We start from the raw sequence: 14,078 nt of genomic DNA on the forward strand, positions 1-14,078 counted from the left end.
CACTCCATTTTGCAGTATAGTCATTAAATCATATAGATATGGACTTGAAGTCATATTTTAAGGCTGATGTTATATCCATAGGCAAAATATAACTTGAAAATGATGAAGCAGATATGTAACCACCAGGCTGTATATACTAACAGTAATAATAATAATAATAATAATAATAATTGTTTCCCTGCAGAGAGGTCAACTTACATCTGGAGCGGCAAACCCCAGAACTGCTGGTATTTCAGTGTCTCACCCAAGAATGCGTGGCCCCCTTTACAAAAGCCAGTAACCAGTACACAATGACAGGGAACACGGGGATCATCTGCTCATTATTTGCTTTTATTACCTCCATTTTCTGTCTCCATTGCAATAACAGTGAAATTGTGTTGTTTAATGCAGAAGAAGAAACAAATCTTGAGACGTCCTCGATTTTAAAATGCCAGGCACAGTGGAGTCAATGACGGAGACTCAGGTGTGACTGTTTTACACACACAGCAGAGTAAAGCATCTCAAATATACCAAGTGTTTGGAATACATAAATGTCGTCCTCATGTTCATCTGGCTCAGTGGGACTGTCCTGACACACCCAAAACACATGCACACAGACATGAAAACACGCGTCATAGAAAGAAAGGTACACTATGAAGTTGTGTGTCACTATGAATAGGATCCGCACACCTTGGAGAAGCTTCACAGAACGGTCAGCACCAGTGACGCAATCAGCAGAGGGTTCTGCATGCAGTTTATTGCGGCATGATTTCTCCAGTGACAGTTGAAGGGCCAAGTCTCTGGAGCTTGCATATTGATTTGCAGTTCAGCAGAATAGTTTCCCAAATGATCTTAGCACGAGTATCAGACTCCTCCTGCTGAGTGTGTTTACATGCGATGTGTTTCACAGAGCTCACATCCCTGATATGCTGTTCATGTAGAAATACGCTAGTTAAAGGAGTATTTAGAGAGATTAGATCTGAAGTACACAGGCTCTTCCCAGAACTGGGAAGGATTTATCCAGGCTGCTTTAACTGGAACGTGACATTTGCACTGTGCCCATACAAAAAATGAACCCATTTGCATATTATGATGTCTGTAAGCATGTAAACACACTCGCTGCAGGATTAAGTCAACTGCAGTGCTGTGATGCCCCTGGGAGAATATTTCAAGTCAAACTTTGAGTTTCTTTAAAAGTTTTTTTTTTTTTTATCACAACCTGCAGGAAACTAACAGCTTTCTGACAGCAGATATCCTGAGAGGAACAGGTTACGTGACTGTGTGTGTGTGTGTGTATATGTGTGTTTGTATCTTCCTCCTGAATATGTTACACCACTGTCCTACTATTGCACATTTAGACTCTGCATAACACATGTACAATGCATATTATGCAGCCTATGTGTATTTGTAATTGTGTGTGTGAACATACTAAGTGAACATTTGGCTGGACTGTTGTGTGACGCGGATAAACGTGGTTCGCCTGCTCAGCTCTTTGAGCTTAGCGGCACCCACATAGGTGCAGGTGGAGCGTAGTCCCCCCAGCACGTCACGGATGGTGTTCTCCACATCTCCCCTGTAGGGAATCTCCACTGTCCTCCCCTCAGACGCCCTGGAGAGCCAAGGAGAGAGGGGAAGAAGTAGGAATAAAGGTTTTTTTTTTTAACGTAAACACAGAACTCGCAGCTCTGGCCAATGAGTACAATTCTTTGTGTCCAGGTTATGGACCATCACGAATGTCACGCGGTGCATTAGAAACTCACAGTAGCTGTTCTGCATCTCCTGATATCAGTCTCTCACCTATACTCAGCAACTCCACCGACATATTTCTTCATGGCTGTGTCGGAGCTCATGCCGTAGAAGAGTTTGTACTTCCTGCCGTTCTTCTCGATGACCTCCCCGGAGCACTGGTCGTGGCCCGCGAGCATTCCTCCCATCATCACAAAGTCAGCCCCGGCACCTGAGGCGCAACGGCGAGAGAGGTCGAGCTGGTTAGATTTGTAGCACGGTCCATAACAGTAGATCGGTGACATAAGTGGAAACAACAAAAATTGTGGGGGGGGGGGTTGAGGTCTTACCAAAGGCCTTAGCGACATCTCCTGGGCAACTGCAGCCCCCATCCTGAACAGAGAATTAATACACATCAGTCATATGGGCTCACACGGAGTCATTAGTCAACAGTAAAGTTTCTTCAGTGTTTCTTCTACCGGTCTAGGAAGATAGAGGATGCCCTCTACTGGCTGCTTCCTTGTATCATTATCATCAACATTAGAAACTGTTGTAGTACAAGACTCCTGTTTAATTTACAAAATCAACCTGAAATAACTACAGTTCACTCACTTTCCTTACTGTAACTTCATCAGGTAAACTTCTTACATTAAAACCTCAAAGATATCATGACTGGGGCTGTTATGTTGACCTACACTACCCTGTTCTCGACACTGATAGGACAGAGAGACATTTTGCTGCTTAACAGGCCCCTTTTCTAACCTTTGAAGGATTGCTTTTTGCCTAGTTTGACCATAGTTGATTACTTTTTTATTGGACTGACGCCCACCGAGACAGTAACTCCTCTCCACAAGCAGAATAAGATATCTTTACCAAGTACAGTATACCTATTATATACTCTACATAATTCTAACTTCAGTAACTCTGGCTGTCCCTTGTTATTTTATGTACCATCATGTGGGACTTACAGAGATGATGTGTCCTTTGAGTCCATGGGCTGAGTCTGCACACTCTATAACAGCACTGAGTTGTGGGTAGCCCACTCCTGTCTTGATCCTCGTCGTGCACACAGAACCTGCAACACACAGTTCACAGTGTGTCTTCATGCAACTATCCCCATCTGCGTTTAACTGCTGTTGCTGTAGGTACAGGGTCCTTCTATCTTTCAGATCTGGTCCCTTCAGCTCAGGCGGCTATTCTATAGGCACGAGGCAAAAAATAACAGCACCACAGGATCTGAAACATTGTCTACCTCATGTAGAACAGGCTGTTTAATAGAAGTAGGTAAATGCCAGTCCACGAGGAGATTTAGGTAGTGCTCACTGGGACCCTGAGTAATTTTAAAATTATTTATGAAATCCAGCTCTGCTGCATTAACAAAGGCTAAGTACCTTCTAATAAAACCATGTTCAACTCTCTGTATAGCAACCTGAGAGCTGTAACTTTCAGTTCATCAAGGGTAGCGTGACTCTATAATGTTAGAATATATAGAAACACTACATGTGCATAAAGAGGCACTTTGTGAGTCTATAAATTAAAAAGTACTCGAAACCAGGATATCCACTGACATTCAAAGCATATAAGAGTAGAGTTACACCAAACATTAAAACCTACCTATTTGAGGTTTGACTGTAGTTTGAATTTAAAATGCATGTCTCTGTCTTTCTGGCTCACGTGTGTATTTCCCAGCCACAACCCCTCGTGTCGACTTCGAGGCGACACACTCTTCAGGCTACTAGCAGGCGCACTCACCTGGCCCGATGCCCACTTTGATGATGTCAGCCCCAGAGAGGATGAGCTCCTCCACCATCTCCCCTGTTACCACGTTACCAGCCTGCAAGGCAGAGGGGCATTAAGGTTGACTCACACGGCTTAGGTTCATAACACCCCACTCGCCAAAAAACACCAGCCGAGGCGGTGTACCGTCTCTCTTACCATGATGGTGTGCTTGGGGAACTTCCCTCTGACTGTCTTGACAAACTCCACAAAGTACTCGGAGTAGCCGTTGGCCACATCCAGACAGATGTACTTGAGGGCAGGGATGGCTTCCAAGATGGCGCACAGCTTCTCCAGATCCGCACTGCCGCTGCCTGAGCTGGCAGCTACATGCTGTTATAAATAAAATGTGCGTAATCGTGTTCCTGTTGGTAATGTGGAACAAACCTACTTAAAAAAAAAAAAAAAAGGCAAATATTGTTGATCTTACCTCTAAACATTCTGGGTGATTAGCAGCAAAGTTTTTCCAGTCTTCTACAGAGTAGTGTTTATGAATGGCTGTGAAGAGGGTGTGCTACAGAGAGAGAGACAGACAGAAAGACGGGGAGACAACATGAGAGGGGAATACAGAAAAACCTTAGATATTTTTGGCAACTCAGCACCACAAGTTGAGGCAAATTTCACTAATCAGTTGTGATCATTCTTCCTATAAGTGATCCCGGTTTCCCATCTCCACTTTTGTTTGACGGCTTAACAGGTTGTAATGTTAAGCAGATGTTGTCACGTTAAAGTAAATCATTCATTTCAAACAAGCAACATCCCACAAGCAAGCAGATGTCTTACTGCTTCTAGAACAAGGTTGCCAATTAATGCTTTCCCCAAGGCCTCCCCACGACATTCTGGTTTTTGTTTTGTGATTCAATGTCAAATCCTTACAAAGAAATCTCAGCGGAGGGGACACACAGAGACCTTGGCAGGGACTCGCTGTCAAACACAGCGATGCTTTTATTTAGTTTCGAGCCATTCAGTGGGGTTAACTCACTTTGCTGAGGACCTGTGCCATCTCAAACGTTCCTGTGGTGTCCATATTGGCAGCGATGATAGGGATACCAGTGTAGGTCTGTTTGGAGTTGCGGAATGTGAACGTCCTCTGAAGGTCCACCTGGGGGCGAAGAGAAGACTTATTCGAGGAACTTGTTTTATGAACATTACTCGTAGCCTCCTAGGGAAGTGCTTTGATTGTCAATGTGACCAAATTATTATTTTTCCTCCTCCAAAGTCGACTGCAGGGAGGCTGCAGATTTTCTTCGAAATGGGAGCAGCTCACGTGGCTCATGTTCTGTGCGTGTGTGGTCATACTGGGGATGCAATGAATCATTTAGAGCCGGTGGTTAGCTTAGCCCGTGCTGCTGCGTGTAATGTGATAAGCTAAATGAAACAAGTGGTGCTCATTGTGTCACACTGGCTGCTCCTTTAACAGCAAAGTGTTTGTCTGTAGTCACGATGCAGGTCTTAGCTGTGATCCCTTCTACTATAAATAAATCTTATTCCAATGAGTTAATATGACTTAATATTGACTGGACTGTTAGCTGCTGAGTATGGGTGGAGTTTAGCGATGTTACAATGTATGCTCCTTTAGCTCGACACACAAAGAAGACATACCACATTCTTCTTCTTACAAATGCAATGGGCTATGCAAAACTACTTCAGCTGTTGAACCAGGGTAACGGTACAAAGTGTGCCATAACCTCGACGGTGGGATCATTTTCAGAGCCAGAGCTAAAATGAGGCTATAACTCATAATGGTGGGAGAAAGGGAAAAGTGGTGAAAGAAGCATAGATGAGGAGGGAGGACCGTCCAGTCGTGCGTATCCGTTTTCTTGCTGCAGCGAATCAATGTAGGCCTCTTCTCTCAGCATACAGCACACTGACTCAGCAGGAGCTTTCCAGCCAAGTCACCAAGTAAATCGTGACAAAGTACGACGCATGGATCCAACAGAAGAAAAAAAAGAAAGATGATTCTTGGGATTTATGAACCGAACCATTTCAAGTAATACATACCAAATGGCATTCATCGGATGTCAATTTGTGTTACCTCCAGATATATCAGATATTTACTGATCTACAGATGAATTCTGGGGTGAGATTCAATTTGAAGGGTCTAAACACATTTGCTGTCATTTTCTAGGACGTTTTTTTTTGTCGACTCCGATGGCGTAGTCAAAACTTGCATCAGAAAGTGCAAGCATCTGCAAAAACCAGAGACTTGCTAGACTTTGCTCAGTGGTGGTGCATCCATGCCTGATAACAGACCACCAAGTATGCGGTCTCGTGTTATTGATGCGGTTTATTCTCCACGATGCGCATGTACCCCAAAGTTGTGGAGGTCCGCTAAGCTTAGCTTGAGCAGGTGGATTCCTTGCTCCTGCTAAATGCAGCAATAAGTCAAACAAGAGCAGTCAGAATGTCAACAGATGGATGCTTCGGGGGTGCATGGGCCATTAGATTTGGCTGCAGTACTTGCAAGCTGCAATGAGCCATCTTAAGTAGACTACAGACAACTGAATTGATTTCAGTTATTTTAGGCGTTTTCTTTAGGATGCCCAATGTACCTCATTATTTAGCTCAAAGGTTCACATTTTTTGAATAAAAGCAGTCACAGTAGAAAAGGGTGATTTGATAGAATGTCAAAAATGAGGTGAGATATTTCAGCAAACGGGATAAAATATAGAATTGGTATTTACACTAATTACACGCTCAGTGCAAGCTCAAGTACCATGTGTTCCCTGAGCTGTTATCTGTGCCACTGTATATATATAATGTTATCCGGATACCTGTGTGGTGTATGGAATGTGCTCTGGCCGACTGCACCACACGCCGTACTATTTTTAAATAGGTTTTCTCAGAAGTCGCCCCTGTCTCATGTTGCTCGCCACCTCTCGGAAGCCAGCTCCCACCCACTTCCACCCTCCACCCCAGATCTAGTGCCACCACACCGGTATCGTGATCGTGGGTCGGTACCAGTCCCCGATCCGTAGGCATAGACAAGGACAGGATTTTTTTTGGGGGGTCGCATAGAGCCAGATCGGTGGGTGCTAGACACAGTGTGACCTGTTTAACCTGCTTAAAATGACAGTAACTGACAGAATCATGTCCTTTTTTTTTATCTCTTTCACTCTCCACTTTTCCTTGTGTTTTTCTTTTTTTTTTTGTACTTTTATTGTTATTTTATTATTATTATTATTATTATTATTATTATTATTCTTTAGAGCTGCAGGCTGGAACAGGCTAGCCTTCGTTTTCTGTCCTTGAAGAAGGTCACCCCACTCCTACGTGCCCATTCAGGCCAGCTTCTTTTTTTTTTTTTTCCCTCAACCAAAGTACAAAGGCAGTGCACACCTACCGGCTCACGCCAAACAAGACAATGAGGCAGAGTTGCACTGGGCTGAGTTATACTTTTCAGCTCCACTGAGATGTCGTTTCATCAATCACGATGATATGAGAGTGGCAAACAGGATTAGAAGGCCCCCCATAATGCTGCCCCCCACCCCTGCATAAATAGTGAACATACCTGTAATGTGTCACCCATCATAGAGGCGTAAGCAGCAGTGGACAGATTACACTCCCCCCGAGGAGCATCGTGATCTGGTGCTTGATTTAAGTACAGCTGCAATACTTGGATTACATCACAGAGTACCAGTAATGAACTGCACCGACCTCTGAGCGACTCCTCAGGCTGCTCCTCTTGGGCCTGAAGAGGACATCCTTAAAGTCCAGCTTGAGGTCTGCGTCCACACGAGGCATCGTGGAGGTCCCGAGCACCGACGACCAGGAAGGGGAGGATGAGTATGCGGAGGAGACTCCCCTGAGGAGGGAGGCGGCGGCGGCTGCGGCAGCGGCGGCGGCGGCGGCGGTGGTCGCTGGTCCCAAGCCCAAGCCACCAAACCCGAACCTCCAGGCGGCCAGCGTATTTATAGCAAAGGGGGGCCCAGCCCAGCCCCGGCCCCCATGTCTTTATTTGGGCCTGGACTCCTCTCTCTCTCTCCCTCTCCCTCTCCCTGCCTCTGTCTCCCTTTCTCCCTCCGCTCCTCCAGCGTCCTCTCTCGGCCCCCTCTCCCTCAGCAGAGTGGCAGGAGCAGCAGCGGCCAAGCTGGCAGGCGCGCCAGGCTGTCCCAGCTGCTGACGCATGTACACGCACACACACACACACACACACACACACACACACACACACACACACCGCGTGCTGCAGTGCTTAAGAGCACACCTGCTGTCCGGTTGGGGCATTGCTCCCTACACTGTCTGCAGACAGGACAGGGAGAGGGAGGGGAGACAGGCAGAGAGAGCGACAGCAGGAGAAGAGTGAGTGAGTGAGAAGGAGAGATGGTTGTGCATTGAGAAACATACTTAAATGGAAAAGTCATGAATTAGTCACGTGAATAGGATACGGCCCGGGACGTGATGCTCTGTTGTGTCTTTTATTGTCCACCTTTCCTCGGTCTAGTGTGCTTCTGTTAAATTCTTAATGCTTCTGTTGATCTTGCTTCTGTTCTGCTTTAGTATTAAGTCAACTACGCATACCAAAGAAAAAGAAGAAGAAGAACTACTCTGCTCCTGAAACACTTAAGCCCAGTGCACCAAGTTTAACCCTGTGGTGCCCCGGTGCCCCGGATCCCTCCTGCTGGACGAGGTCTAATGATGTATGTGAGTATGAGTTTGATACTAAGCTGCTCTTTCCAAAGGGGCAATTTTTCTCTGCACTCAACTTAGATCTGAGTTTAAGCTGTGCGCATATACAGGTGGGATTTTTCGAAATCAATACTAGTTTGGATGCCAGTCTTTGTCCAGTATATTACCTCCATCACACACACACACACACACACACACACACACACACACACACACACACACACACACACACACACACACACACACACACACACACACACACACACACAGTGAAAACAGACTTTTCAGTGAAGCAGGAGACACCACTTTTGAAATGAACAATATTTGCATATTCAAAGATTTGGGATTTTTAAAGAGAGAAAAGGTGAGAATCTAACAATAATAATATTATTATTATTATTATGTGTCTTAAAACACGTCTGGTGGGTATCTTAACTATTAAACATATTAAGTCTTTAAAATCACTATACTGTAATGTTAGGAATTTCTAAATGGGCCCAAAATGCTTAGCTGAAACTTACAAATTAGACAAATACAGTACTTTCAATGGCCAATACGAAATGCAACTCACAAGAAAGTCCTGAAAATTCATTTAAAAGACATAGCTGTACTTCAGCTGTGTCCTCGAAGAATCAATAAGCATATGAAAGGTTCTGACCAGCCTCGTGTGAGTGTGGTCGAGTTATGTGGTATCCGAGTATTTGCATTCGTACACTGCATTTAAAATAACCCCAACATAGTGGCATCAGTTGCATATGGAAGCACATGAAAGGAAAGCCTCCCAGGGCATCCGTTTTAAATTCATGTAAAGCTTTTAGTACAAAGTCAGCCCAGTAGGTGTCAGCATGGTTACAGAGAACAGCTGCTGAATAAAGAGCAGCCTGAGTGCCAGGGTCAAAACTCTTGTTAAAGTGTTTCCTGGCAACTAGATGTGCCTTTGAGATATTTGTGTGTCTATTTGTTACTGCCTCTACAGCAGTGTTATATTGTTTCTGACTGGGGTTTCTTTGTATTCGTTCTCTGCAGAGCGCAGTTCCTCCTGAAAGCATGGAAACTACCGTTGTCCACGAGATGCTCTCGTTTTCTGCACTGCAAGCTTGGGACAAAGGAGTAAAGTGAATGGAGCTTATTCTTCAGAGCGTTTGGGTGTTTACATTTGAATAAAGAAATCAGGTGAAGTAAGAGACATTTCATTGAACTGAATTTGTAACAAATTGGCGGAACTGAAATAATGTCTTGCAGGGAAGATGCATTAGACAATAATACATTTTATTTATAGAGATATGCAAAAGTAAAAAAACATTTTTAAAAAAAAAGCAGAACAAACCAAACAAAATAATACCATAATCATGATTGATACTGGCTCCAATGATGTCTCATTAGTATATTATTGATGAATTCAGAATAATCCACAGCAATGAGGTAATGTAGTTTGCAGTTGCTATAAACCCACTGCTCTTTAACCCCATGCGCACGTCACACCAAACTGCATTGATAAGAAGGTGATGAATCAGGTCAGCCCCTTAAACGGCTTTTAAAGCAATAAAACTGATAAGAAAAGAACGGTCTGGCTTTAACTCTGAGTACTCCGTGAGTCCTGTATCGGGTTGTTGCGGTAACAGCTGCAGTCTCAGGTGTTCGTCTGAGTTAAGAGGCTGATGTAGGAAGTAGGTGAAAGTGCAGTAGCTATCTCGGTACAGTACGTGCATGCAGGTTTTTACTGCTTGTATGGCAGGAGCCACTCTCACTGTTTGAACTAACACACTTATCATGCTTTACTTAATGTCCAGAAACTGCCCTATATAACAGTTTTTGGTCCCACAAGCTATACGTGTAATTAAACCCTTTGTTGTCATATGGCATGAGCTACTCATTTTTAGCCCTCTTAGCTGAGTGGCTCTACAGATGGCAGTGTCCGTAAGTCGCTCCAGCACTTCAGTCCAGACTGGATCCTCTAAACAACTGTTGGATGGATGTGACATTTTGTACAGACATTCATGGTTCCCAGATGATGCATCCAAATGACTTTGGTGATCCCCGGACTTTTCCTGTACCACCATGAGGTTCACATTTGTTGTTTTGAGTGAAACATCTCAGCAACTATTGGATGTATTGCCATGAAATTTGGTACAGACGTCCGCTTTACCCCTCAGAATGAACTGCAATAACAGATTTCTTGACTTTTTATCTCGCGCCATGATCAGGTCCAAATTTGAATTTGTCCAATACTTTGGTCTATGACCAAATACCCACTAATAATATTCACATCAGCCTCAGTTGTACTTTGTGTACTTTTGTACTAAATATCAGTATGTTAGCATCGTCATTATGAGCATGTTACCCTACTAGCATTAGTTAGTATGGCTAGTGTTCATTAGCGGAGCCTGAGTTCAGCCTCACAGAACACCAGTAGCATGGCTGTAGATTATTTGTCCTGTTAATACGCAAATATTCTTACAGTATTTATTTGACGATCACCATGTTCACCACCTATTCATCACGCAAGTATGCAGACACTACTAACATTTTCATACTTCATAGAAAATTATATCTAGCATTTGTTTTGGGGTTTTTTTGCTGGCTTGTATTGGTCCAGGTGCACCCTTGTGTGTGGAAAATACCAAACATTAAAATTTTTTCAGTACCACTCAAAATAGCTGTGCTAGTTTCCTGTAGACTTTAAACCCGATAGTTTGTTATTTTGATAAAGAAGGAAGTCCATGCCCTCTGTGCTATCCATCATGATTTAGAACTACATTCTCAAAACATTAAGACTTAAACATGTCTCTTCATCTTCAGAGTTCAACATCTCTTTGGCCTAAAGCCTCTGCCGTCTGTATTGCTCCAGACTTTCCATGTAACTTTAACAATATATGAAGTGGACGTGCCAGTGATGACACTTAAAATTCTTTGCATGGACAACACTGTACAGTGGTAACACTTCCGCATGTGTTTGTGCACACACATGCATGCACAAACATGCACACACACACAAAGACACAAACAGGCTAGTCCGTCATAACATGTATTCTGTTACCAGCTGATGTTGCCATCAAGAGGTGGGCTCTGCTTTCCCAGAGGGAACTTATTTCAAACACGTTTAGAGGAGCTGTGTTTCCCTTGGCAGCGTGTGTCATTGGGCCAAGCAGATGTGAAAACCACATGGCAGTGGCTGTGCTTGAAGTTGATGAGAATCTTTGATGTGCTTTTCCTGGCATGAGTTGAAATGATAAGAACTTAAAAATTCTATTTGTTTTCTATCTAGGTGACTCAGGTAACTAGGATGAAGGAGAATCTTTTCCATCATAGAATCTGCGCAGCTTTTGTCTTGTGAAATTTGCAGCGATAAACTAGAAAATTTGCATCCAGAAGCGGACATCAAGCTAAATGTGCTGCACTTCTCTCTCAATAGGCCCTGGCTTCTGCATGGATTACACTTAAATAGGCATAAGTGTAAAAATAACAATAACAAGCTCTAACTCCAAAGAAGTAGGTCAAAGGCCATTCTGGGTCAACAATAGAGCATGGCAAGTCTTCAGAGACATGGTCTGAGTAGAATTGTTTAATTGTGGTTCTGTTTCCCTACATGGACTACTCTCTTTGTTGCCTCATACTGTAAATATAACATTATCCTGTCTATTAAATACTATGTAATTGGACTCTCTGGTTAGCCCATTTATTCAGTCTGTCATTAAGTCATAAATAAGCTCTTATCCTAACCATCATGCAGTCGGTGTGGGTCAAGGCACAAGCCTGAACTGGCCTGTGTCATCACATACTTCACATTAGTCATTTTTGTCTGAACTCGTAAATATAGACTGAAATCTCCTCCTTTGTCATCGGGTTCTGGCATGTGGCGTAAACACCGGCCAAGTTGCCAAGCCAGCCATAAATGCGGCCGATGTTTCCCAGAGAGGCGCAGAGGAACATGACATTTGCTCTCAGCATGCAACTGTGAAGTAACTTATCATTTAGAGGAGCAGCACAGGCCAGTGGAAGACATCTCTGCCAGGGTTTGATAGTGGATGCAAAGGAAATGTGGTGCACACGCCAATAAACACACAGGAAGGCGAGAGTGAGAATTGTTAGATAGGGATCTGTTATGACATTAAGCGTAGGAATGGGACTTCATAAATTAATAAGTGATTTATTTAAAGGAAATAGCTGATACTGCCGGCAACATCAGTAAATTTATATCCAACCTGAAACACCTCCCTGTGTATTTCTACCCTGTTCTTTACATCATGCTGTTTCCTGTCTTTTATATTAACGTATAACACAGCCTCACCAGTAGTTTAGTTGAGCTGAATCCTGCCGCAGCTTTTCATCCATCCGTAACAAAATATACAACATTAGCTCACCGTCTAGTATGGCCAGACATCTGTATATGTTTTACTGATAGAAATGGGTCACAACCTACACTTCTGTTACGATTTATTGAATATTGCTTTGTGCCACATCCGCACCAGAAAAGGGTTATTTGCAAAATAGCCAATAACCCAATAAAACCTGATACTGTGCAAAGAATGTTTTTTTTGGCAGAACATGAAGAGATATGTTCAGATCTACTATGGAGTCCTGTTTGTTTTAAATAGAGATCTATTATTAAAATGATGAATATGTCCTTCAGTTGTCTCAACAAATCATTAAAAGGACTGTAGATGCCCTGCATGCCAGAGGCCATTTCTTGAAACACGATTCAAGTAGAACATAAATGTGCAAGAGATTAGGCAAATTCGAAAACCACTGTTTTCAATAAAACCACTAAACACTTGTAGTTTTCCTTTTCATTTTTCCTCTGACATTGGCTTTACATACCACCACCCACTGCAAAATCCCTGTTTTGTTGGACATTTCTCAACAAGAGAATAATGCAGTTGCGTGTGGTATTAGATACATTTTGGATTAGCGTGACGACGAGTAGGTTCTCAGATTTTCACATTTCAAAGCGCTTATGTGTCCACAGCCGTTTCCACTGCTTCTTCTAGAAATCTATCATATTATGATGAGCTTATCCACCTTTTTCCTAACATGACTTTTCCTGGTTGTGCTTCAACTGTGCAGAAGCCACAGCATGGCCGTGTTTGTGTCTAATTGCTATTTATCTCAACAGACCAACATGTGTCACTGTTCTGAACCCAGGCCTGAAATTGTCCCATTTACAGATGCTTTTCATTTCACCTCCTTATATCTTGAGGATAAAGGTTAACTTTACAGTCAGATAGTATTCAATCTGATTCTACTTATTGTGGTGTTGTTTTCTAACTTACAATGACATTTGAGTCCTGCATGGCTGACTAGAAATCACAGCAGTCTTCCTCATGTGTCTCACCCCCCCTGCTCCCATCGGTGTCCTTGGAGTTCGTTTAATGGCAGTGATGTCTGAGAGCGAGAAAACAGATGAGAGGAAAGAGGAGAGAAAGAGAGAAGCATTCGCATGCAGAAGGTCATGGAAAGACAAGAGGGATTCAGAGAGGGATAAAGTCAGACTAATAAATAGCTGCTGTTCTTAATTCTTGTTTTCCAGACTTTATAATCACAGACCAGTGGAGCTTATAATTTCTCATCAACATAGAGAGCGTCTTTGTACAGACTGTGCAACTTTCATCTCCCTTTCCCAGCCTGACAATGACAAACGACACATTGACCTTTCAGTGTAATATCCACTGAAAGGTCTGGGTGTGGGGTGCTGGAGCATGAGGACTAAATTCATGGCAGGTATTCGCTTCCCACAGCCTTACAGGTCTTAAAGCGTTTTGCCCTAAGTCTTCAGACCATGCGCTACCAGAAACCTCTGGGCCCTGATTATTTCAAGACACCAGGTTTGCTGATTTTCCTTGATAACTTTGTTGAGTAAAACCAAGAACAAATCTTATGACTGATGTTAACATCAGTTTAATTTAAGGGACTTACATGTGGTTTTACAGTCAGTTATATATCAGTAAATCTGCCCCTTGGAATGAAGGCCT

General features: G+C 43.2%; 1 protein-coding gene across 1 annotated transcript; it reads right to left on the bottom strand.

Annotated features, from left to right (window-relative positions):
- Positions 1 to 309: 309 nt before the first annotated feature.
- Positions 310 to 7,352, bottom strand: gmpr (guanosine monophosphate reductase). Its single transcript, XM_040122651.1, has 9 exons — positions 7,138 to 7,352; positions 4,463 to 4,582; positions 3,911 to 3,994; positions 3,640 to 3,813; positions 3,457 to 3,538; positions 2,673 to 2,779; positions 2,055 to 2,097; positions 1,777 to 1,936; positions 310 to 1,588 (listed from the first exon to the last, which is right to left on the bottom strand). The coding sequence occupies exons 1-9, from the start codon at positions 7,222 to 7,224 to the stop codon at positions 1,408 to 1,410; spliced, it is 1,038 nt and encodes a 345-aa protein (XP_039978585.1). The 5' UTR covers positions 7,225 to 7,352; the 3' UTR covers positions 310 to 1,407.
- Between the last annotated feature and the right edge of the window lie 6,726 nt (positions 7,353 to 14,078).

Source organism: Xiphias gladius, chromosome 24 (genome assembly GCF_016859285.1).
Source record: "Xiphias gladius isolate SHS-SW01 ecotype Sanya breed wild chromosome 24, ASM1685928v1, whole genome shotgun sequence".
Lineage (NCBI taxonomy): Eukaryota > Metazoa > Chordata > Actinopteri > Istiophoriformes > Xiphiidae > Xiphias > Xiphias gladius.

Excerpts from the sequence above, each read along its gene's own strand:
- gmpr (XM_040122651.1), bottom strand. The coding sequence starts at position 7,224 with ATGCCTCGTGTGGACGCAGACCTCAAGCTGGACTTTAAGGATGTCCTC. Across the intron at positions 2,780-3,456 it reads CAAAGTGGGCATCGGGCCAG|GTTCTGTGTGCACGACGAGG; the intron begins GTGAGTGCGCCT and ends TGTGTGTTGCAG. Across the intron at positions 1,937-2,054 it reads AGATGTCGCTAAGGCCTTTG|GTGCCGGGGCTGACTTTGTG; the intron begins GTAAGACCTCAA and ends GTTGCGCCTCAG.